The sequence below is a fragment of the Dicentrarchus labrax genome, unplaced genomic scaffold, assembly GCF_905237075.1.
Source record: "Dicentrarchus labrax unplaced genomic scaffold, dlabrax2021, whole genome shotgun sequence".
Taxonomy (NCBI): Eukaryota; Metazoa; Chordata; class Actinopteri; family Moronidae; genus Dicentrarchus; species Dicentrarchus labrax.
Genome location: NW_026136713.1, coordinates 7,264,522 through 7,290,415, shown reverse-complemented (window position 1 = coordinate 7,290,415; position 25,894 = coordinate 7,264,522). Strand labels below are relative to the sequence as shown.

Here is a 25,894-nt window from a genome sequence, read left to right as displayed (position 1 = left end):
CGCGCTCTGTGCCCCTCATCTGTGAACACTGTGTTCTCTGTTACTCCATTTCCAAAAAATGAAGCGGATCTCTTGCTAATACATACATGGCTCAAAGGGCATTGGATTGCTCTGCTGAAATGGGGTTAGAGAGAGAAATAGAGATGGAACGAGAGTCAGATTGAGAGCTGGAGAGCACGAGGGAGGAGAAAAATCTGTGTGTATGCTGCTGTCAAAGGACGTTTGTGCATCACTAAGTGGGTAAAAGCATTACTGCTCTCTTCAGCTCTCCAGACTGTGCAAATGGGGATCCAAAAATAAAACTGATGAACATCCATAAAGTCTGTCTGTATGACACGAAGGGAACATCAATCAAGTGCAGTCGGTTCCGACATGAAGGTCAAAACAACAAGTGCAGAAATCAATCCATCATTCTGTGTCATGTAAATGTGAATGCTTGTTTCTGTAAAGTCGAATACACAAAGAAAGGTCAGAACAGCACAAAGTGTCATACCCACTGTATTTAAAGCTCTTCAATGCACTACGAGCATAGCCCACCAATAAACAGCTAACAACAAAATAAATCTTTTCTAATCCATGTGCATTATCTATGATTTAAACTGAAATCTGTTAGTAATGCAAGTTAATACAGATAAATCAAGATAAAGAAGGGTCAAAGTTAAGATTATCCCTAATGTTACAGGGTAAATACAAAGCATGAGTTACAGAAGACGAAGCTGACCAACTTAAACTCTGTGATATGCTAATTAAACATCAACAACAACAATGTAATAAAAAAAAGTAATACAAGTGAATTTAAACAGCTTGGGTTGAATAGAATAGAATAGAAATCATTCAAACTTGTAGACCTTCCAGTTTGATACAAAGAGTTTCCAGTTGGATTTAAAAAAGTGACAGAACTTCAGTTCAGCTCTGAGTGAGGTCCAAGGACATCTATCACCTCTGATCCAAACCCCTTTAACAAGTGTGCTGGCTCTGCCCCGGCAATAGCACATGTACATTATGCACAGCAGCCCCACCCACAGTAAACCTGAAGGGCCTTCACAGCAGACTGGTTAACAGGCCTGTACAAATTGTGACAATCATCATGCACATATGGCACTCCAATCCTGTCCTGAGGAAGAGAGTGCATAAAATATTACACATTATTGGGCATCTAGCAAAAAGCAAATATCAAATAGTTTCATATTTTTCTTTTATCACAACTCATCTATTTCAGTGCTATTGGAATTCAGTGGACTAAATATGGCTCAAAACTGGATTGAAATGAATCTTTAGATCTGTGATTTAAAGATCCATGATAACGCTGTCCAGTGCAATAGAAAAAAGGCTTCTACCAGTGTAGGCTAGTCCAGTGCATGAGATAAATTTATATATGTGACCCAGTTTTTTGGTCCCATTTTTTTTTTTTTTCAACAACAGACCACTGAAAAAGGAGAATTTCCCAAAAACAGAAGAGTCATTAGAAAAAACACTGTAAAATTTAGATACATTATCATCTGGCAAACATCTATTAAATGTCTTTGTAAAGTCCTGAAAATGTCTATGGTTGTAGAATCTTTGTCAAGTCAAAACCTAGTGGCACACAAAACCGTTGCAGCATTCAGAAGGCTCTAATGCTTTTGCACCAATTAAATTCGTATTGTCTGACAAAGCCTCTGTGTCTCCATTCTGTCAATCACATCACCCCTACTCTACAGGTTCCTTATTTGAACGGGAGAAGCCCTGACTGCGGACATTAAACCTATCATCAGTCATCAGGTGAGCACACCAGGTGAAGCTGGTCCGGGCTTCCCACGCTGCCTGTGCTTGAGCTTCCGTCCCCCAGGTCCCGGGCCACCATGCAGGGCAGGTTGAGCTCGGTGGACCCTCCGGGGCTGGAGTCGCTCCTGCTAACACACTCCTCCTCCAGGACCAGGCAAAGCTCCTTCAGGTCCAAATTCTCCTTCACCAGTCCGTCCTGCATGCGCTCCAGGTCTGCGAGCTTTTTCAAGTAACCGCCCAGGTCCTCCCGCATCACTTTGGCTGCGTGATGCCCGAACAGCTGCCATTCCCGCGCCAGCTTCTTCACTTTGAGCCGGTCGTCGTCCAGGAAGCAGCACAGGTCCCGCAGCTCCACGTTTTCCTCCTGCAGGCGCTGATTGATGACTTTCAGTTCCCTGATTTCAAGGAGGTGTCCCTGCAGCTGTTTATTTACCTCTTTTATCAGCCGTCCTCGCTGGATGAGAGCTGATATTTTATCCGTCTCCTCTTTACGCAGCCGGCTCACCAGCTCCTCTTTGGAGCACGCCAGCAAATCCTCGTCAGACATCTTTGACAGTTCTCTATTTATTATCTCACCTTCGCTTCCCATTTTCTATTAAAAAACCTAGACGTATAGAGGGTACCTGAGAATCTATTAAAAGCGCTGAGATATAGCTGGGTGCTTCAATGCTTAACACTCAGTCATCACATCCTCGTCTTCTGCACCCAGTGTGTTCCAGATGTCATGTGTGCAAATCACGACAGCACCGGAGGCCAAATCATGGCAGAAACATGTGATATCTTTATTTAGATGGCTTTTTTCAAGAAGCGGGGACTTCGGTCCGATTTTGTGCTGAACCCAGTGGTTGCTCTCCGTGGATAATGCCTTAAGGAGGTCGTGTATGAAAATGCACCGCAGTTCCACCGTTAATGTCAATCTGTCATCCTCTCAACAGCAGGCTGTGTTTTCCAAAGGCCTCCAAGAAAACATCTGTCCTTGTTTTACCTCCTCTCGCAGTATTTTGAAGGCAACAGTCGCCCTGGGGGCTTTTCTGTACTGTATGTACAAAGGCCCGATCGATCCACGGGTGTTTAATCCAGCAGCCTCGGATGCACACCCTGCAGATGTTGTGATTTTTACGTCGCTGGCATCGTCTCATCAGGCTGTGCTCCGCTCGCCTCGGCTGAATGAACTCCGTTCCCCGGTTGGTTGGAGGATGAGTCCGTACGGTGCAGCAGGTTTTTTTTTAGATGTATTAATTTATTTTTAAAAAGGATTCATTCTTTAGATAAAAAACAAAATAAATCACAATCCAATCTCGCCCTCTATCCGCTCAAAATAAGTGCATCATCTCTGCTCATCCTCTTGGGCTGGACTGTTACCACAACAATGTCCGCCTCCGCCACTTTCACGGCTGTGACTCCGTTTAGCGGAGAGTGTGAAGCTCAAGGAGGCTACTGCCAGAGGTAGTCTGTGCAGTCTTCAAAATAAAAGCATCGATTTAGGGAATTTTACTACAAGAAGTGAGGCGGTATTGGAAAATATGTTTTGTGGGACTTTATTTTCACACAATATAGATTTCTTACACGTCACATTGATGGCGTGTTACTTGTGTTCCAATGCAATCGTGTTCCTCAACAACACTGGTTTTATTTTGAGTGATTTTCCCGGAAGTTGTACTTTTTATAACGACTGCTACTTTGACAGTGTCGGTGAGATTGTAATCAGGAATATTTGTGGTTTCCTCTGAGGTTTCCAGTGACTCTTCGCATACCATAGGCCTACAGTACGTATGGGCTGACCGTAAATGGCAAAACTGAATCGATCTGCTCAACGATCCAACTGAACCGATTCAGCTACATTATGAAAAAACAAGATGTGAGGTTGAAGATCTGCTCCATGCGCTCTGTCAGTGAGGGTCTTGTGCGCCCCCATTTGGATTCAGAAACATATTTTTTTTACCCGTACCGTGCTATGAAACCAAAACAACATGGATAAGCGCAATTCACAAAGGAAATGAGTAGGAAAGGCCTGTGTGAAGCCACTTCCTCTGGGGGTTTCTGTTCATTGGAATGAACTCATCGTCACACAAACTAAAGATATATGCCTATATTAATTTTCTATCCCCACACCCTTGCAAAACATGAGAAATACATCAATAAGCCATATATGCCTTTGGGGTTCACTACAGAGGAAGATGTACAGTACAGAGTATAGTCGTATCACGAGTGACTCCTGGTTGTACTCGTTTCTTTTCAAAGAACACTGGCGGAAAGTGTGACTGCAGGCTTTTTTCCATGGGTTTATGCTGAGGCATTCAGCCACATCCTTCCGCCCTCTGTCCCACCTCCATTGTTTCACTGAGGCCATAACAATGTAGGGTGTTAACCGTGTAAGGGGGAGCTGGGGATGGAATCAGGGTGTCATGTGAGGTTAGAAACGAGAGTGTTGATGTGCAGCGAGACATGCGACAAAAAGACATGTTGACTGAGTCGTTTTCCCTTATGTTGTGATTTTGAAGGACACATGCAGAAACACAGAAAGGGAGGGCGAGGACAGGGATTTGCAGGGATTTATTTAGATTAATCGCCGGAGGAAAAAGAGAGCAGATTGTGTACACGCAGCAAGCACAGCACATAGGGGGCCGCGGTGCTCAGACAGAGGCCTATCTCTGATCTGACACATTTTAAAACAACTAAGAGCACAAATGAAAGGACATAGATCAACAATAGGCTACTGTCTGGCTGCTAAATGCACAGTTGTAATTTGAATATTCAGTATTTCATCTGGCCATTGATGGTTTTCTAACTTAAAATGAATGGTGTGTTGGTGTTGAGTGATGAGACTTAAAAGTAAAGCGATGTATAGGTAGGTCCCAAGTATGGAGACTGTTATTGGGTTAATAATCCGGCCCTTATGATGTGAAGCCACTCAAGTGTAAGCCTACCCAGTTAGCAAGAAATATCAGGTACCGTGTTGGGATTGGCCAATAGGATTAAATACAGGTAAATACTTTCTCACGTTCGGCCCTGAGTGCAGTATAGCCAGTGGTTATAGGTTCTGGGCCCCATGTCAGCATGCTGCTATGTAAGCAACCCCTTCCTTTCAGCTTTAGGTTCGGGTTCATTTATAAGTGGGGTGACAGGGGTAATAAAACAATCTGAGGTAAACATGTGGCCTACATTTGTATCAATTCTGCAAATGATGAAACTGGTCATCATGCTTTCCATAATAATGGAATTCAAACAAAGAAGACTACTGTAGCCTGTCCCTAATTAAAAACCCCAAAACACTGCCCCTTACTGCTTTATCTATCTCTGGTTGTTAATTGTGTATAGGCAACTTTGTCTGCACCCGCATATTCATTGATCTTCATTTAAACACATTCGATATGGAACTGTGGCACGTTCTACACACAGTGGATTAGATAGGGTTAACACACGTCTGCTCCGGCTCTACTGTAACTGGAACAGGTACATCAACAGTCGCACACTCGACCATTGCTACATTGTTGCGATGATGGAACGTTGGAACGTTCAGCGTTACAGTGTAACGTATGAGGCAACAACAGGAAAAGGAAAAGGAATGGAACGCAGATACATAAGAAGTGTGAACTCAACTAACTGAGAATCTCTAACAGGAGAGCGGCAATAGAGCAAAAATACATTACCGGTGTGACTGTTTCAGAATAAAAGCATACTTTCTGAAAAAAAAAATAATCACACACAATCCTTCAAAACACATTTACATTCTGAGCAACATGTGGTATTAATGATTTGTATACACGGATGCAGGGTTTGGTTTACCACACACACATTGTCTTCTATTACAGTCCACGAAATATACTGAATGTTAGAACATTATTCTAATTCGTACTTAAACAATACAAGAACATTTAATATAAAACATATAATGCCCGTAAATAAAATAAGATAATAAGATAAAAGATTCAAATTAAATCATTTTAAGTACAATAAATATGTATTTTTTGTTCTGAGGAGATAGCTAGTGTAAGAGACATAACAGTGCACGTTAAGAGCCTTTCCTGTGACGTAACAAAAACGGAAACTCGTGTTCCCTGACTGCTGTTGTTGACACTGCGCACCCTTAGCAATAAGCTACCATTTGGTGGATGTTCGTGTTTCAAAGAACGTGCGTTGATTAGTCGATTATGTCGTCATATTAATTTGTGCTTAATTTGCCGTTTCGTTGTCCGGTTGTCAGTTTAAACTCCGCCAACCCTGCTAACTTTGCGCCGTAGCTAGCATAGCAGGCTAGCTGTTAATGGAGGAAGTTAGCTAATTAGGACGCCATGGAAAGAAAATCTAAGTTCAGCCATTAGAAGTCAACTGTATACTTGTCACGTCAGGTTTTATTGTAGCTTGGTTTTTGAAGCTGGTTGGGACAACACTTAAAGCAAGGTATAACGTTACTCTGTTGGCATTTTTAATGGTGTGGAGCTAATTTAATATGATGTTAATGGCTACTTAAGATAAACAAATGTTGCTTTTACTTCTTTGCCTCCAATCAGATGGCAGTGGAGCTGGATGTGTTCGTGGGAAACACCACTATCATGGATGAGGAGGTTTACCAGCTCTGGTTGGATGGATACACAGGTATGGATCACACCATGTATTTATGTCTCTTCACACAATGTGCTCCAGGGGACTGTGGACATAGGGTTAGATGCTCAGTAGGAGTCCTGGATGATTGGAGTTATTTTACAAAGATGCACACTAATGTGAGATGTATTGGAGTTTGGTTAAATACATTAATAAAAGTATTGAAAAAGATAGGAAATTTAGAAAAAAAGATATTTAGTTTTTCTACTGTTTGCCATTTTTATTTTAAAATTCATGAAAGTGACTTTTACCTTTTCGGTCCTCTATAAGCTGATCAAATGAACCAATCTGGCAACATCCCTCTTTGGTTGTAAGGGGTGGTAATAGACACTGAGTAAGTTTTTTTTTAAAGGGTTACAAGCCTAAAGATTGGGAGCTTCTAATACACTAAATGTCCGACAGCAATGGAAAACACACAATGAAGCCAATAATGAGCACACCCATATTGCAGCATTTACATCCACATCCTGTACATTTGTAGACGTCAGTGTGACGTATGATGGGGAAGCACACATTACTGCTGCTGTATGTTCACACCACACCAGTAGCTTTGCTAATTGTTATTACACATAACTTCATCCATACTTGGATCACCAAGCTTGTCTGACTTATCCAACAGTGAATGATGCAGTGAAGGTACGGATGGAAGGAGGAGTGATGGAGGAGTGTGAGGCAAGTGCAGATGTTCTGCTGAGTGACACCATGGACCAGTACAGGACTTTCCAGATGTGTGAACGTCTGCTGCACAGTCCAGCCAAACTAGCCAACCAGCTACTGTTCCAGATCCCACCAAATCGACAAGCCATCCTCATAGAGAGGTGGAGTAATGATGTTCTCATTAATTCTCCTTCAGTTATCTGATGTGTTTTCAGTGTCTGATTTGAATGAGTATTACATTTATCTCATTGTCAACATTTAATCAAGGAAAGGTTTTTACTCTCTTTATCCCCTTTTACACTCGACAAAAAACCCACTAACATCTGACTTTTGCCTCCAGTGAAAAAGGGTAACAATCAAAGAGGCATTGCTCCCAGCCCAGGGCAAGTAACAAATGCTGCTTTCTACTGTTCACTAACCCTGTTTTCTGGCATGTGCGTGACATAAAAAAAGAAGAAAAAGAAAGGCAAAACTGTCTGCTGGCGAGATGTTAGGAGTCAATTGCCTATTTTTAGCAGGTTTACCGTCTTTAAAAAACACCTTCATAGATGAGCTAATTTTGGTGTAAGAAGGGTAAAATGTGGATTCCTCTTAACCAGGTTATTCTCCTCTCAAGGAAGATGTTACCACAGTGTGACATACTAAATGACGATATGTTCTATAAGTTTCTTTTCTTCCCATCGGTTTTTCCTTGTGTAGATACTATGCCTTTGATGATGCGTTCGTCAGAGAGGTCTTAGGAAAGAAACTCTCCAAAGGAACTAAGAAAGACTTGGACGATATCGGTGCCAAGACAGGTGTGACTCTGAAGAGCTGCAGACGGCAGGTATGTACATTCTGAATTCTGAACACCACAATGATTCATCTGTATTATCAGTTTTTAAATGGTCTGTGGTCACTATTTAGTATTTTATGCTTTCTTTGCTCATTTCTGTAGTGAAATTGGTCCTAATCTGACCTCCAGTTTGGCTATTGTTTATTATAGTTACTTTATATTTGTTTCGAGTTTCAGCAATAAACTGAATCTCTGACACTGTTAACATTTTCAGTCAACATCTTTTATTGTGCAACATTTCTCTAGCAGTGGGTTCAGTTTATTAGTTGTGACGAGGCAGCTGCAGCTGAATGTCTGCAGAGTAAGCACTCTGGCAGGTTTTATACAAGTCATGTTTTTTAGTACTTTAGTAAACCCTGAGTCATGTGTTTAATTTCAGTTTGACAACTTCAAACGTGTTTTCAAAGTTGTGGAAGAGCTGAAGGGACCCCTGGTGGAGAACATACGTCAGCATTTCCTTCTCTCTGACAAGCTTGCAAGGTAATCAGTGAGGAGAACAGAGTAGACGCCTTCCTTCCTCAGTTTTATTTTCCAAAACATTGCTGTTACTTCATATCTGATTTATTGTAGGTTTTATGATGAATTACGTCATAGGTTTGTTTTGTTAACTAACATTAACAAAACAACACCAGAAAAGATCAGTGTTCAGGATATTAAAAGTTTTATTTTATTGTCTTGTACTGTTTTCTTTGTTAGCTCTTATAATGCCTTCTTTGTTTGTTTTAGGGATTATGCTGCCATCGTCTTCTTTGCCAACAATCGGTTTGAGACTGGGAAAAGAAAGCTGCAATATCTTACTTTCCAGGACTTTGCTTTTTGTGCTGGGCAGCTTATCAACAACTGGACCGTTGGTGCCGTTGGTGAGCCATTATTCTTGTTTCCTTTGGCGGACTCCTGCCATTTTTATCTGAGACGTAAGAGACATACACAGCATTTAAATCAGTTATGTAACTGATTGATTAATCAACTGGAATTATGTTAATGTCTCTTAGTTTGATGTTTACAGAGTGACAAAATATTTGTGTTCAATCCAAGAAAAACATATATTATAGATAAATAAATATATATATATATATATATAGTAAAAACATTTGAAACTGTGAGACTAAGTATGCGTAGGAACAAGAGGTATTCTGTTTATGGTTGGTTGTTATGAATAAGAACAATCAGAGCCTCCTTCAGTGAGACCTACTGACCACCAGAGGTCCTTCAGGTTTTGCAGATCCTCATTAAAATGAAGATGAATTTGTCACCAATTAGATAATTATAAGTTAAAAATGTTAATTGGGTTAGAGTTTGAGTAATGCCATAATAACTGAATAATTGTAAGAAAAAGAATAATCAGTGATAATAGTAATAAGAAAAAACATCCTTTAAACTGATTTGTCTGAGTTTTCTTTGTAGATAATATGGTGGAAGACATGGACGTGGATCTCGATAAAGAGTTTTTACAAGAGCTGAAAGAGCTGAAGATTTTAATCACTGACAAAGATCTGCTGGATCAACACAAAAGGTAACAGAAACACAGTGAAACCTACAAATTTTTTGCTGATGACTGAAAAACAGACTGGATTTTAATTATAATTTTATCCACAATCTCTTTTACAATTTATCTTTTTCCATTCTCTTCATTTGGTTCAGTCTGGTCTGCACAGCTCTCAGAGGAAAAACTAAAGCTTTTAATGAGATGGAGGCTAATTTCAAGGTGAGAAGCATTTTTTGTAATATCCTAAATGTAATCAGTCAGTAACTTCTGCAATGGAAGGAAATATAAGTTTTAAATGTAATTATATTTCTCTTTTTTTAGAATCTTTCCAGAGGCCTCATTAATATCGCTGCAAAGTTAACCAACACAAAAGATGTCAGAGATTTCTTCATTGATCTTGTGGAAAAGGTTTGTACGTTTTATAAAAGTGTTTAAAGGAAAGACAAATCATTCAGCCAGTTTTTCTGAGGCCAGCTTTAGAGTCTGCCTTTGAGACGGTGTGATGTAACGTCTCCTCCCCTCCTTTTTCTCCCCCAGTTTATTGAGCCGTGTCGTTCGGACAGATGGACAGCAGCGGATATGAAACTCTACCTCACTCACTACACCAACTCTGCACACATACTTGACACATTCAAGTGAGTTAATGTGCTTTTATTCTGCAAAGCTTATCAAGTAAAGCATATCACCAACTTTGCTTAAGTTATCAGAGGCCATCCGGGGGCAACTCATGCTAAGAATTCAGTCATGGGAAAACTAACCAGTAATTGAATAATGACATACACTCTGGCAGTCATTAAATGCTGCTCGAGCATAAAGTCGTATGTTAAAATCCTCTTTAATATTGACGTCTCTGTTCTACCAGTGGGTGTCACCCTATCTCGCCCCTGATTTCTTAAACTGTAGTTACCTTGTTTCTCATGCAAACACTCTGGAATGTAGTTAAGGGTTTACACAGCCCTGCACCACTACATGCTTAACAAAGAGATATTCATAAAAAGAAACATAGACACACCCCCCCCCCCATTCCTCTCAGTGGACAAAGATTGCCTCATTTACTCTCTTCACCCAGATTTCACAACAGTTTGTCATAAGACTTACAGTACCTCTTTGCACCATTCACTTACAGTTTGTTCTCTTTCTGTTTTCTGACCCTCAGACATCAGGTTGTGTGGGACAGATACATGGGCGTCATCAAAAGCTGTATCTTCAAAATGTATCACGACTGAAGTGTTTTCTTTGCGGCTCGCCCCTTTCTCTCTCCCCCCGGCACTTCCCTCAGTTTGTTTTCTGTCTGTTCCCCCCGCTGAAGCCGTTATCTTAGCCCCTCGGTTTTTGCTTTCTCTGTTTTGTTTCATCAGCGGCGATGAATTCTGCTTCTCAAGCCCCATTATCGCTTTCAGCCTCCCTGTTTGCACTTCTAGTTGTCCTCGCAGTGTCTGTAAATTTGGTTTGTAAATAAAATGAACACATTTACATCAATTCTGTTTTATGTTATCGTTTTATCTGCTGTGTTATATGGGAGAGATGTTATCATTAACCCGTTCCAGGGACAAGATTTACTGATCTTTAGAGCACTCGATGGAGATTAGAGACAGCGAGAGAGGAGATATAAAACACAGCTAAAGTGAAGATGGCACATTTGTAAAGCCCTGTTTCAGCAGTCTGCACTCAGTATAGAGCATAAACTGTGTTAGTGTTTAGATGTTAAATATCGCCAGCAGATTACATGTGTCATGAATTGAGACCTCTTCCAGTGTGTATGGGGTGTTTGTGTGTGGTCATGGCAATAAGGGACCAACCAGGGGGGGCACAGTTGGTCCAGCTAGGGGGTTGTCAGTGTGACTTTTAACAACATCCCCCGTAATGACAGCTGCCATGTCTGCCACCCCCCACAAAGACAGGGCAGATAAACAATCTGAGGCTGAGAAAAGGTGTGAACCAAAACTATGGAGATTTACTTGGAAAAAACATGAGAAAATACAGTAATTGCTCCTGTAATTTAAAACAATAGCATGATTGCGCTCTAAAAATATGAAGATTAGTGTCTACTAAAGAATATTTGGTTGTAAACTTTAATGCAGGCCATCATTTTGTAATGGTGTTATATTTCTTACAGTATCTTGGAATGAAGCCTGCAATTATAGTAATGTGGCTGTTGCTCGTTTAATTTTAAAGGGGCTTTTATTTAGTGAGAAGAGAAAGGGTGACCTCAAAGTTTGACACTAAGTTGAGTCAGAGTTGAACTAATGTAGACTAACGTGCGTTAAGCAATATCTTATCCAGTTTGCAACATAACAGACTACAAATTTTGCAACAAAAAAGCTGGAAATGATTCCACGTGGAGAAATGGATTAGTCATGCACGAACAGAGAAGAGCAAAGTTGGTGTATCGGTCAAGAATAATGAGTTGAATATTGAAAAACTGTTTATTTTTCTGTATTTTATCCCAGAAAAACGCCACCGCTTCATTCTGCAGAATAAGATGACAAATTTTCCAAACAAGTCTCCGCACTCTCTCGCTCTCGGTCTTCCACTCTCTAATTTTTGTCCACATTCCATTAACTTCTCTTTCCCCGGCTATAAATATCCTGCATGTCAGATTGGACGGGAGCGAGGGCTTTAGTCGCTTTATGGAAAAAAAAAAAAGGGAAAAAGATGGGGGAGGTAAGTATAGATAGATGGGGGGTAAGTGGGAAAAAGGAGGGAGGAAAGGGTGGGAGAGCTTGGAGCTTTTGTGGGGTTTAGTTTAAATGAAACCAGGTGTGTTGTGGGACCAGCAAGAGGGGGCATTTTGTAAGAAGATGGGGGGGGGGGGCAAGTGTGTGAATCTGTGAGTTGTTCCGCCTGCGATTTGGACGGATTTGGAATTTTGGTATTTGGGCCGCAGACCAGGAATTTGCATCCTGGGGGGTCAGGGAGAGGGGGTTCGGAGAGTGGAGGATGGCAGTGCAGGGGGCCAGAGGGGAGGGAAGTGGGGGGGTAAGAATGGGCTGTCCCTCTCTCCTCCCTCTCTCTCTCTACTCTCCGTCTCTTGCTCTCTCCCTCCCTCCCTTTGCATGTGTTCAGCTGCTCCAGCTGTCGGTCTCCCCACTCACTCTCTCAGGGTCATACAGGCAGGAGTTTAAGGGACCACTTCTGTACGCCAGCTCAGCCGGGACGACTGCAGCCAGCAGAAGGACACGCTGGTCAGAGGGACACGCAGACACAGAAGACCCATTTGAAAAGATTCATCTGTGAGTTTTCCTCTGTTTCTCTAATGTCTGATATCCATGTTATAAGAGATTTGTGTCTAATAGAGAACTGGTGGATGACTTATTATGTTTACGAGACTTTTTAGGGAGGAGTAATGGAGGTGAGATGTGCCACTTACACTCTTTTGTGGTACAGGCCATACACGTCACGGCTACACCACTGCTCTGCTCTCCCCGCTACACTTGGCTCCTTACGAGAGCCAAGATAACGTGGCCCACGGTCTGTCTAGTTTTCTTCTTGGCTCTGTGTTTCAGAGACTGTAATAGGGGGGTAGACAGGAAGAGAGGCAATGACTCATAGGACATGTTTTATTGTACAGTATGTTGCAAAATTCTTCCACCTCATCCCAGTTGTCCAACATTTAAAGTCAGTGTCACAATCTCGGTGTGGTTACTCGAGGGGAAAACTAAAGGAAAACAATCTGTGGGAAGTTCTAAGTAAGAGAAGCAGGTGGCAGCTACAGGAACATATACACACAAAACACTCTTAGAAACCTCTCGGTTGCTGCCTTACTAATATTTGACAGCGTATTTAATCACTGTTTATACAGTATAATCCTAATAGCTAACATGTGACAGCTCTACCGTCACTGTAATGACTCAGGTGGGATTATAAAAGCAACAGGAAGCAGTGCTGTTCCCCTGAGAGCCGCCCATCATTTTGTGGCACACTGTATGCATACTATAATACATCACAGCTCTTAAACACCCTTTACACAGGGAGGCAGAGCAGCATCACCACTGGGAGAACAGCTCAGGAGGGACTTGGTACAGTTACACAGTGTGAATTCCTCCTGAAGGCCACAATCCATCACTGACTGTGGAGTTTCCCTGAGCAGGAGTTGTGTAAGCTGCTGCTGTGTGTGAGACGGTGACCCCCTGGTTGTGGATTTGCAGGTTCAGTGCTACAACAGTACCAGAGCTCAGCTGGAGCTCGCTGGGCCACCGTGTTCTTAGGCTGCTCCATGCACAACCGAGCAGAACAACACAAAGGTCACTGTGTATACACTACAACACATGACTATCCTGCAGTGTACACTCCGTGCGTGTGTGTGTGGTCCAACTGTGTGTTTTTCCTGGTCCCCATGTGGTCACTTTTATAATCTGCCTGACATTTTGCGTGTTAAATTGTGCTGACTATGTGAATTTAAAAATGGGTCAGCTTGCTGTTACTGAGGCCAAAGCGAGTCCCAAGTGGTACTTTTTTTTATATCCTGAGAGGTATTGTTAATATTATACACAACAGGTGTTACAGCAGTAATATTTTGAGGTTTTGACTTGGGATGATCGATTAATCTGGAGATTATTTTATCCATGAATTATTTAATTTAGTAAATGTCAAAATAGTAAAAATGTCTTGTTTTGTCTGTCCAGCAGTCCACAACCAAAATATATTTCATTTTCTAACATATATGACAAGGAAAAGCAGCAAATCTTCCCTATTTATGAAGCTTGAACTACAAACATTTAGGATTTTAGAAATTCAGAAATTGATCAGAAATTATTTATCAAAATAGTTACTGATTATCTTTCATGGCGATGTGGTATTACAGTCAACCTGTCAGTGGAAGTCAAAACCCAGACGATGACTTCCTGCACTTGGGCCACATGTTCTGACATCTCCTACACAATGAGGAGAGAGGGTTAGGGGAGCAGTGGCTGGAGGTTTGGCACCAGCTATCCTCTTATGTGAATCCATGGGGGGTTTCCCAGAACCTGATACTCTGGGAACCACTGCCGTGGCAGGGCATCCCAGCTGGGAACTGGCGCCCACATCCTTGCCACTTGCATTCCAGAGGTCCACCGCCACTTGATCTCCAGCAGTAGCAGGGCAACACCCATGCATCCCCACTGCCCGCACTCAGTAGCCAGCGAGTGACTGGACCCCGGACTGATGGTCAGTTTGTTTTTGGGTGGTTTTGATTCACATTCTTGCTGGTTGTAAGTGGCTGCTGGGCCAATTCGGAGAGGTCACGTACTGTGGCCGTCTGATTGCTTAGTGGTATGTATTACCGTCTGTGCTTACGGGGTGAAGGCACGTTTTGCTGCTTTTCACCACACAAAGGTCACAAATCACCTGTGATGTCATCCATGAAGTATTTGAGGGTGTCCACGTCAGCCTGTGGCCTTCTGTTTGTCTCAACATGAAATAAAACAATAAGCAATGCCTGCAAATGTGGCCTCTGGAGTTCACATCAGAGCGTGTGTGTGAGTGTCCATGCACGTAGACAGGCAGTGATTATAACTTTCCTGTCATGTATTTTAACTGGAACTCACTGACTTTGCACATGACTTAGATTTTCTTTTTAACTCCTTGAATCGGCCTGCCTTAGCTCAGTTTTTGGTCTGTGGGAGCTGGAATAGGTGATTTGTTTATGTTTAGAGTCAGCTTAAACACTTATAGCTTCCCCCCAGGAACATTAACTGAAGGATCATTGTGTCTCTGCTGGGAGAAAAGCCCAGTCCACCAGAATACTCAGCAAACATAATTCACTATAAATCTACCTCAAAAATACACTACACTGTACAGAACCTGGTAGAAAAGACCAGCGAGGGGAGAAGTACTTAGATCCTTTGTTTTAGTAAAGGTAGCAGTACTACAGTCCCAAATTCTACTTAAGAAACAGTGCAATTGTATTACCAGTAAAATGTACTTGTAGTATCCAAAGTAAAAATACTCTTTATGCCTAATGGCCTCTTTCATAGTGTTAAAATATGTGCTTTACTCTTATTTTAGGTCTAGTAGGTGGCTCAGACAGTATGCTTGGTTTGGTTAATTTGGTTGCTCAATAGGCATGCGCATCATTTAACAGGATTACTGGGCTTCCATAGGAATACTCGCCTAACATTTGGCCTTTTTTTTTTACTGAGTATTAATAACTTTCTAAAATGTAGTGAAGTACAAGTATAAAGTACCTTAAAATGTACTTAGTTTCTTTCCACCACTGACAAAGACCAACACAGCATCCCCACAGGAGATTCTTTGTCACAGAGACAAATTAACTTGAAGCTTATCTCAGAAACTGAGGCAGCTGAACAGGAGATGCTTTAAAATATGCAAGTAATAGCCAGGATTTATGTCAGATGCTGCTCTGATACACAGTAAACCGAACCTCTGGAGGCAGCGCTCAGCGAGACTATCATTCCAGTGAGTTGTAGTCTGCCAGTCTGCAGACACAGAGGGCTTTCTGTAATATGAAAGTATTTCTGTGATGTTGACTTTGTTATTTTCAGCAGAAGGATGGAGTACGTCACAATGTTTATGTTTTTACCTGGCAGAGTGATTCATTCCATTTATTCCTGCTGCGTTCAAGGGGAAACTGTTTGGTTGACAAACAGTGAACCAAGTCCAAGAAGCTAACTGTTTGTGTTCTGACTGACTACTTAAAAATTGGCTCCAGCGCTTTTGCTTCGAGTTGATTTATCCATTTCAGCTGTGGGAACGGCTTCTAGCACCAGTGTGTTTTGAGACTGAATTGAACCATTTTGTGAGTTTCTAATATTGCCTTTTTATGTCCTCTCTCTCTCTCTCTCTCTCTCTCTCTCTCTCTCTCTCTCTCTCTCTCTCTCTCTCTCTCTCTCTCTCTCTCTCTCTCTCTCTCTCTCTCTCTCCCCGAAATACAGATATCACTTCTTGGCTGCTCTGTACATCACAAAGTCTTCGGCCTCTCATCTTTAAAGCAGCACTACCTGTCTGATAGCTGTGTCTGTGTGTGTGTGTGTGTGTGTGTGTGTGTGCATGTTTTGTGTGTGTTCCTGTCCCGTCTCCCACAAATTAGTGCATTAGTATGCAGGGCGCTTGTGTGTCAATCTTGTGCGTGTGCATATGTGTGTCTGTGCTCCTCCGCAGTGCTATTTCACAGCCGCCTACAGAAAGTGACACCTACACGGTAAGGATGGACGAATCTCTCTCCCTCCTCCTCTTCTCTTCTCCTCTCTTCCTCCTTTCTTTTTCTTTGCATCTCCTTTTTCTTTCTTCCATATTATATATATATATATATATATCACACCTCTCAGTTGATGTTACTTCTCTTTTGTGTGTGGAAATTTTGGGCTCAAATCCTTCTCTTCTCTCTTTTTTTTCTTTCCTCATCTTCTTCTTGTTTAATATTCCACAGCAGTATTCCCTTTTCCAACATTTTATAGCAGTCATAGCTGGGGGTAATTTTAGGTATAATTCCATGTTTTTTTAGGCCACACTTTTTCTTTCCATGCTGCTCACAGAAATATTTTTTTTCCAGAATGATAATGGCCCTTTTTCCAAACATTGGCCTTATTTGTTTTTGAAGTGACATTGGCTTAAGGAGAGTAGTTAAAAATGTCACAAATACTTTAACAGCAGCCGACTTCTTCTTTTTGGCCCAGCACTCTTACATGAATACAGGAAACAAGTTTCTCTATCCTCTGCTTCTTTTTTGCATGTCCCACTACTGGGGATTTATTATGTATTATGAATATATTATGCAACTACTTGGCTCACTGGGACTGTTCACATCTTTCTTTCCATCACTTTCTCAAATTTCCTTTCTCCCTCTGCTGCTCTTTGTAGGAATGCACAGATGGGTATCATTGGGACCCTCAGACTGAGCACTGCAAAGGTAATTTCATTTATTCCACCTCACCACCTAACTCTTATGTACAGTAACAGTTTTGATCATGCCGTTGTTCTCCTGTTGCTGATTTGGTCCTAATTACGTTCTCTGTATCTTCCATCAGACATAAACGAGTGTGAGACCATTCCAGATGCCTGCAAAGGGGAAATGAAGTGCTTCAACCACTATGGAGGATACCTGTGCCTTCCCCGCTCTGCGTCAGTCATCCCAGCCCCAGAGCCCCCTATCACGCCCGCTGTGACCAACCCCTGTCCTCCGGGATACGAGCCGCAGGGAGACAGCTGTGTGGGTGGGTGTCTGGTTTGTAGGTCTGGGGGGCTTGAGGTGGACAGGTGGCCACAGGATGAGTGATCATTAGGCATGTTTGTGTGTGTGAGTAATTGTGTAAATTTATTGTCAGTGGCCACAGATTGTGAGGGACAGGTGGCTGTAGCAGGTGTTGGGACTGGAGGCAGCATGTTGGTGCAATCTGTGTGGGTGTGAGTGAGTAGAGTCCACGGGGGGCAGACAGACAGTGTAGGAATTCGGACAATTTCACACGAGAACAGCTGCTGTGTTTTAAGAACTGGACTTGCAGCGAGAAACCTACTCGTGCTGGAGGGCGGCGAGGTGTTCATCAGCCTGCATGAGACAGCAAACATGATTCAACATGATGTGATATTTTCAGCTGTCGGGTGCAAATGAGGGGAATAGAGTCGCTATCGTCTGCCCTCCAACAGTCACACTGTATCTTCCTGTCATGCTGAATTATGATGCGTTTGCTCACAATAGCCACATTTTGACATGTGTGTGCTTGTTTCACTTTCACGCAGACATCGATGAGTGTGAGCGAGATGAACATGACTGCCAGCCCAGCCAGCAGTGTATCAACGCACTGGGAGCCTACACCTGTCAGTGTCCGGATGGTTACCGCAAGGTTGGCACAGAGTGTATTGGTGAGATAATTTATTCTTTAACGAGTGTAGCTAAGCAGGCTTAAATATGGCAACTCAGAGCGATGCTTTGCCACATGGCCCGGGGTAAAGTTGGATAGTGATCTTAATAGCCAGTAGGAATGTGAATATCCCTCGTCTGACTCTGTTTCTCTCTCTCAGACATCGATGAGTGCAGGTACAGGTACTGCCAACATCGCTGTGTCAATGTTCCCGGTTCCTTCTCTTGTCAGTGTGAACCTGGTTTCCAGCTGGCAGGAAACAACCGGTCTTGCATCGGTGAGTGACGCCCTCTGCAGCTGATTATGAGATTTAATTGTCGTAGCTACAGCCTCTGAAATCAGCACATTGTACTGATAGCTTCCAATCAATGTTGATCTTACAGATTTATTTGCTATTGTCAAGTGCTTGACAAAAATTAAAGCCTTTAAAAACATCTTTTACACATTAGTCCGTTTACAGCTCTGGGGGAAAACTACTGCATATGTGACAACAGTTGTAAAAAGCCTTTTGTGGCTCCAGAGGAAGCTGCGTGGAGTCTAATAAATTGCCTCAAGTGATGTCACTTGACTGATTCAGACTAAACTTTCAGTGGTTGAGTTGCAATGTGGGTAATTTAGGTGCCAGGTTTTGACAAGGAAGAAGAATGTGTGGAATAATAAAAGACATTAGCTCGGGTTTTGCTGGATCGATTTTGATCCCTAAAACTGTCCATCATGTGTCCGACAATGTTCCAGTAGTCAATGCTAAATCAGTGGATTACACATTAAGGCATTTTTCATGATTACACATTCGTGAGTACAGAGGTAACAGTTAAGAAAAAGAAAAATGTATTTATTAAGAGTTAAATTTTCAGAAAGTTAGGTAATTGCAACAACTGCCACTACATATTGATTCAATATTGCTAAATTCTAGTTGGTGCACCTAACATGACCTTTTCCCAATGCAGCCTGCCTCACTTTAAACCAGCGGTAAAAAAAAAATCTCTCATGTGAAGAAACTAAAACAGTTTCAACTTTGGCAGAAAACTGTGTTCCCATGTTGAACCCCTTCACTCACAGCAACAAGCTGATTGAGAAAATGTGTTTTCACAGCCTTCAAATGTATTGGGAGCTATCATTCTGATTTCTGTCTTCAGTTTGAGTTTTTTTATCCAGTAAAATTTTTTGGGTGTGCATGCTGTTTGAAATTAGTCATACAGTATTTAAAGGTCCAGTGTGTAACATTTACAAGGATCTATTGGCAGAAATGGAATACAATATTCATAGATATGTTTTTATTGGTGTATGAGAATCTTTTTTATTTCCTTAGAATGAGCCGTTTTTATCTACAGATGCCACGGGTCCTCTTCTATAGAGCCCATATTGAACTGCCATGTTTCTACAGTAGCTCAGAATGGACAAACCAAACACTGGCTTTAGCTATGGCCTTTTAAATTTTTTGCGAGTTTTTTAGTTTCTCCTACAAGCTTGGAAGGCAAACAGTATTCAGTTGGTTTCAATCCTACACAATGGTCCTTTAAGTTCACACTATAAAATCTGTCTTTCCTCCTTTCAGATGTGAATGAATGTGACATGGGTGCCCCCTGCTCTCAGAGGTGTTACAACACGTACGGCACCTTCCTGTGTCGCTGCGACCAGGGCTATGAGCTGGGGCCTGATGGCTTTGCTTGTAACGGTAAGAGTCCCACTCTGTCTGTAAAGAGTAATAGTGTAAGCTCTCCTTTACTGTGATGCCAGTCTGCTCTGTTTTCTGTTCCTGTTCTCCCTTTAATTGGCGCTATTAATAAAACCTGAACTTTTAACTTAACAGACATTGATGAGTGCAGCTACTCTAGTTACCTGTGCCAGTACCAGTGTGTCAACGAACCAGGGAAGTTCTCCTGTGTGTGCCCAGAAGGATACCAGCTGCAAGGCACCAGACTATGCCAGGGTAAGCACACCCGCCTCCATTTCCTCCCAAAACGAACACCTACCTCTGTGCTTTCAGAGTCACAAATGCTGCTCTGAGTCAATACTTATTCATTCTTTGGCAGCAGCTCTATTCTTGTCCTGTTGCTGTTTGATTGAACATCATGAGCTGTTTCTCTTCTTCAGATATAAATGAATGTGAAACAGGTGAACACCAGTGTACCGACACACAGACCTGTGTGAATATCCACGGACGATACCAGTGTGTGGACGCAAACCGGTGCCAAGACCCTTATGTACAAGTGTCTGACAAGTGAGTGACACCTCATGAAAGCTTGTGTGTGTTCATACACAAACACACACTTTCACACACCTTTTCCCAATTACTAAACTATGTGCTGGCCATCAGCTGAGAATATAATCAGCCCCTGTATTGAGTATGGCTCAAAGTGCGAGATTACCCCAATTACTTTTTCCACATATGAGTCCAACTTGCAACCTTTTCTTTTGAGCATGCTCCAGTGCAATAAGAAAACTATCACAGACTGAACAAGTGTTGGATTGGTAACAGGTGTGGGTCACTATTAACATATCCAAGATGATTTAGTAATATAAAATGTGTTTTAGAAAAACATGAGGGGAAAAAATGGCTACTGTTCAATATTTATTTAAAATTTAGGAGAACTCTAAGTCATATTACTCCCTCTGCTGGCTGATTTATGAACTACTCTTAATGTTTTTCTGGCCCAGATATCACTACAATTTCCTGTGCGCCTCTCAAAGTGAACTCTCACCCTTACTTTACTCCTTTGTGTGTGTGTCCAGCCGCTGTGTGTGTCCCGTCAACAAGCCCGTCTGTCGAGATCTGCCTTTCTCTATCGTACACCGCTACATGAGCATCACCTCCGAGCGCTCCGTCCCCTCCGACATCTTCCAGATTCAGGCCACCAGCGTCTCTCCAGGGGCTTACAACACCTTCCGCATCCGCTCCGGTGACGAAAACGGAGACTTCTACATCAGGGTGAGTACTGTTACAGAGCATGGAGAGCTGTATGATTGTTTGCTCAAGTTATCAATACAACTGCTGACAAAACCTGTAATCAGAGACCTTGTGAAGTTCCCTGATTACAAGAAACAGTTCTGTCACCCACCACATTCATTCATTCATTCATATCAGTGCATCATAACAAATTATTCCTGATATAATGGACACATTATATATATATATATATATGTACATATATACATATATTGATATATTGTTTCCTTTATCACTGAATGTGGTGGGTCAGACTGATTTATGAGTGTCAGGAGAGCTTCAGTGTCACAAGTTGCTGTAGATGTTGTTGCATGTACTGGTAGGTTGATTATTGTTACATCTGAGCCAAGTCAAACAAGCTGTTTCCCATCTTTGTAACTTAATTTAACTTCTGCCCATAGCTGTATATGAACTTCACACAGAAGTTGTATCTCTGCTGTATAAATGTGCTCAGTAATGTTTGTTTGATCTTCTCCAGCAAATCAATAATATCAGTGCCATGCTGGTCCTGGCCCGCGCTGTGTCGGGGCCCAGAGAGTACACGTTGGACCTGGAGATGGTGTCAGTTAACCCCCTGCTCAGCTACCAGGGCAGCTACCAAACCAGCTCCGCCCTCAGACTCTCCATCTACGTTGGGCCGTACACCTTTTAAAGAAGGAGAGAGAGAGAGAGAGAGAGAGAGAGAGCTGGGGAAGAAACACAGATGCAAAAAAGGAAAATGAAGCTGTAAAACAAAAGTGGTCGATGCAGTTCAACCAGTCACTGTGATGTTACAATCTTAGCATTTCGTAATTAGTCGTCCAAAGAAAGCCACACATTTCTGTCAGCCCACCATATTACATGTAGAAGAATATACATACAGTATACATATACAATAGTGTCTCAGATAAATTACAGCCTTAAAAGAATTAGTCCAGTCAGTTTAGTTCCCTTGTGTTTCTTATCATGTTTACTGTTATTTTGTACTTAGTACCTATCTGACAGCATCATTCTGTGGTCGATGTCTATAAAAAAAGGGATTTTACTCTGAAGATATCTTTTCTTCACATCTGTTCAGGGTGATAACAAGTCTGTGTGGCATATTTTCTGTCTGCCTTCAGGTGCAATGATTCATGCTCAGCGTCACTAGATTAATCTGTTTTCACCAGTTTACATCCTTATCTTCGGTTCTGCTCTGTTTGTCACTTTATTCCTTCGGCCCTGTTTCCTGTTGACAGACGTGATTCAGTAACCACTCAGATCAGACCTCAGCATCCACGCCCCTCCTTCACCCTCCACTGTCCATTCCTATGTTCAAGCTCTCCATCACTGCTTTTTTATTGGTTTGTCACATTGCTGATTTTGTTGTACTTTTTTTTTTGTCTAAGATTTAAACCCAAATAAAACAATATACCTTGAAAAAGATTAGTTTCATTCTTATGGGCAATATCCATCCATCTGGACCCTTTATATTAATGTTCGTTAGAGCTGAAATAATTAGCTGATTTATGGACAGGAAATTCATTTTCAAACAAAAATGCTGAAGAATTTGCTGTTTTCCTCTGTTTTATATCAATATAAACTGTATATCTTTGTGTTTTAGACTGTTGATCGCCTTAAGAAAGCTTTGTGAGAACCTCACCTCCAGCTCTGGGACATTGCTATAGACATGGCCTGCTCAGTTGTCCAAACATCAGTGTTTGTCTAGTTCCACCAGTTCATTATTTCCCTTTGTTACCTAAGAAACAAGTGGTTTCAACATGAAGTCGTGTGTAAGAGAAGAGGCAAGTCTACAGGGTAACTGGTGTTTGGTTTAGTTCCAGCATCCCAGAACCACCCCCTTCTTTATCTGCACCCACACACTCAACAACGCAGCCCTCCCTACGTGGCAAAATATATTTGCTTCTTTCTGTATCATCATCGGCCAACATCATCATGATTTCTGTCCTAAAATGCTTTCCGTGGCAGGAATCTCTTACCTAAAACCATTCAACCAATCATATCAGTTACATAAAAAACAGACAGAAAGATCACTGCCCCATTTAGTTTTCTCTCTTCTTCACTAATAAATGTTTTATATCTGCTTTTCTACTGTTTTTATATCAGGAAGAAGCTGATTAAATCTTGTATCAACTTCCTAACAGCCTTAAATTAGAGAGGAAAGGCAGCAAATGCCTGCAGTTTAAAGAAGCAAGACTGAAGCTCTGCGGCCTTCTGTTCTATTTTTACCATCACAGCACTTCACTTGTGTGCTAACTGATTCTCCTGACCCACAAAAAAAAAAAAAAAACTAAGGAAAAAGAGAGAGAGGGAGAAAAAGAGAGAGGGGAAAGCCCTTATTTCACAGTCCACTGCTGTTTGCTCCGCCCAGTCCTACACACAAACACACCACACACACACCTCCCATCTGTCCTCACTGGGGGGTGATGACTCACACACACAGCCCTGTTTTATGTAATCGGAGACGGTGTTCAGCCACCAGGAGGCAGCAGATCACACAGATCTCCTCTCACAACAGCAGTCCAGGAATAGCGTCAACCTGAGGAGAGAGTGTTGGTTTTATAACCTAATTGACTAGTGAGCCTACATTTTTCTCCCGTTTTCCATGAACTCATATACCTGTGGGAGGAAAAAGTGATGGCAACTTTGTCTACTTTTCACAAACGGTGTACAATACAGCATACTATTTCTCAGCTCTGAAATATGTTGTAGCACAGACTTTTCTTGCATAACTTGGCATCATCTGATGATGGAGAACAAAGATGACAGAGCCTGGTGATGGTGTTAAAGAGTGCAGTAGGGTAGGAGGTGTGTGTGTGTGTGTGTGTGTGTGTGTGTCACATTCGGGGAGGGAAGTGGTCCCCTGGAATTTCCTGTTGGCATTCGGAAAGAAAGAAAACCAGACTGAAGCAGGATGACGCCGTCCTGGATAGATTACTGAATGGACCTACTGGGCACAGGCTCGAGGGGCCAAAGGTCTCCACCTGCTAAATGTTACTTAAAGGCACACAAACTGACTACAAAGAGATGCAAAAATGACCGTAAAGAGATGCAACATGACTAAAAATAAACGCAAAACAAACAGAATGATTCACAAAATTACATGAAAAATAGGCACAAACCAAACAGAAAGAGGCGCAGTTGGCTAAAAAAGATGCAAAATGACTAAAAACAAACGCAAAACAAAAAGAATGATTCATAAAATGACTAAAAATAAACGCAAAACAAAAAGAATGATTCACAAAATGACTAAAAATAGACGCAAACAGACCACAAACAAATGCAAAATGACTAAAAATAAACGCAAAACTACTAAATATAGACGCAAGACACTACTAGTTTGTAGTAATTTTGTGTGCGTTTCAGTCTGTGTGTCTTGCTGGTTTATAGCAGGGGTGGGGGGGCTTTTACAATGTCTGTGCCGAGGTACCCATTGTCTCATGATCCGTCCATGGACTTTGTATTAGCACAGTGGGCACAGAGGAGAGTGTGTGTGTGTTTGTACGAGTGTGTGAATGTAGTAATGTAATCTGCATGCTTCTGCTTGTCAGTGTTTGTGTGTGTGTGTGTGTGTGTGTGTGTGTGTGTGTGTGTGTGTGTGTGTTTTGTGTGGGTGTTTACATAGGAGAGCATGTGTTTGAGAGTGGCATTGCCCACACAGACGAGTGGGAGGAGTGTTTTGGGTGGCAGAGGGGAGTGCTGGAGCGCCAGGGCCTCATTTTTTTTTGGCACCTTTGGTCTGGTATGATCTAATTTCTGGGCAAGCCGTGCCCTGTAGGCCGCAGTGGGGGATGGCGTGGGACCGGAAGTGGAGAAACGAAAGGGCCATATGGGCAGAGTGCGCACTCTAGTAGTACGATGGAACAAACCTGGTGAACAGAAAAGACACCTTTCCATGTTATACAATCCTGTCCCTCAGCCATGATGGAGGAGCAATCTGTCCCCCAGGTCTAACGCTTTGATCTACTCCTATTGCATTACAAAAAGCTCTCAAAAACCTCCCCCCTCCACTACACCACAATGCAGGTATTATATTTATGAATGAAAGAGCGAGGTGGAGTGTCATTTCCCTCCACCCACAACCTCGGAGCAATGAGATTAGTTCATTAACGAAAAGAGCGGGCAGTGGAATCTGTAGGACATCAAAACCAGGCTGCACAATACAAAGAGGGCCGGGTGATTAGGGAGTGTAAATTAGTGAGGGCATGAGACAGGAAATGGCTCTCTCTTCAGGATATTTGCATACAGTATATAGATATATAGGGAGAGGGTGATCAGAGGGGGCGGACAATTACCCAATACTACATAAGCAATCACATCAGTGACTAATACAAAAAACAAGACAACCAACAACCCTGATACATCTGAGACTGTATCCAGTGCCTGCTGGCCTTTACAGACCTGTTGTTACATTTAATTTGTTCCAAACTCAAATATTTTCCATGTAAAAAAATAAAGACATATAAAGATACTGAACTTTTGGTCATGAAATCCTCTTGTACAGTGATTCCCAACTACAGAAGCAACTTCGGCAGTTTCCAGAGTAGATCAGCTAATCTGGAAAAATGTTGTCCACATATTTGTGTTTAAGAGGAAAATAAACAAAGCAAAGTGGTGCAAAGGTGATCTTGAGTATATTTATTGTCCCAATAAGCAATAAACCACCACTTACAACAGACTAACACGCCTCCTTCAACCAGGGTGTCAAAATAGATACAAAAGTGACGGATAAATACAACATTACAACTGGTTAAATAACCAGTCTCTTTCTCTCCACGTAATAAAAAACAAAGAAGGGATTATACCAAACACAACAATTCCAGGAT

General features: G+C 42.0%; 3 protein-coding genes across 5 annotated transcripts; 2 read left to right on the top strand and 1 right to left on the bottom strand.

Annotated features, from left to right (window-relative positions):
- Nucleotides 1-482: 482 nt before the first annotated feature.
- On the bottom strand, nucleotides 483-5,415 carry ccdc85b (coiled-coil domain containing 85B). Its single transcript, XM_051418999.1, has one exon. The coding sequence runs from the start codon at nucleotides 2,351-2,353 to the stop codon at nucleotides 1,751-1,753; it is 603 nt and encodes a 200-aa protein (XP_051274959.1). The 5' UTR covers nucleotides 2,354-5,415; the 3' UTR covers nucleotides 483-1,750.
- Nucleotides 5,416-5,797: 382 nt separating this feature from the next.
- fibpa (fibroblast growth factor (acidic) intracellular binding protein a) lies at nucleotides 5,798-10,823 on the top strand. 2 transcript variants are annotated; one of them, XM_051418995.1, is made up of 11 exons: nucleotides 5,798-6,165; nucleotides 6,276-6,360; nucleotides 6,986-7,184; nucleotides 7,723-7,849; nucleotides 8,238-8,338; nucleotides 8,585-8,718; nucleotides 9,263-9,371; nucleotides 9,500-9,563; nucleotides 9,666-9,752; nucleotides 9,882-9,979; nucleotides 10,501-10,823. In XM_051418995.1, the coding sequence occupies exons 2-11, from the start codon at nucleotides 6,276-6,278 to the stop codon at nucleotides 10,568-10,570; spliced, it is 1,074 nt and encodes a 357-aa protein (XP_051274955.1). In that variant the 5' UTR covers nucleotides 5,798-6,165; the 3' UTR covers nucleotides 10,571-10,823. The 2 variants fall into 2 exon arrangements, with proteins under 2 accessions (XP_051274955.1, XP_051274956.1); XM_051418996.1 differs by having other exon boundaries at nucleotides 5,822-5,896.
- A 1,523-nt stretch (nucleotides 10,824-12,346) lies between these two features.
- efemp2a (EGF containing fibulin extracellular matrix protein 2a) lies at nucleotides 12,347-22,491 on the top strand. 2 transcript variants are annotated; one of them, XM_051418992.1, is made up of 11 exons: nucleotides 12,349-12,577; nucleotides 16,220-16,485; nucleotides 17,145-17,193; nucleotides 17,312-17,497; nucleotides 18,021-18,143; nucleotides 18,303-18,419; nucleotides 19,698-19,817; nucleotides 19,953-20,072; nucleotides 20,237-20,363; nucleotides 20,876-21,071; nucleotides 21,568-22,491. In XM_051418992.1, exons 2-11 carry the CDS (start codon nucleotides 16,384-16,386, stop codon nucleotides 21,739-21,741), a joined length of 1,314 nt encoding a protein of 437 aa, XP_051274952.1. In that variant the 5' UTR covers nucleotides 12,349-12,577; nucleotides 16,220-16,383; the 3' UTR covers nucleotides 21,742-22,491. The 2 variants fall into 2 exon arrangements, with proteins under 2 accessions (XP_051274953.1, XP_051274952.1); XM_051418993.1 differs by lacking the exon at nucleotides 18,021-18,143 and having other exon boundaries at nucleotides 12,347-12,577.
- Nucleotides 22,492-25,894: the final 3,403 nt, after the last annotated feature.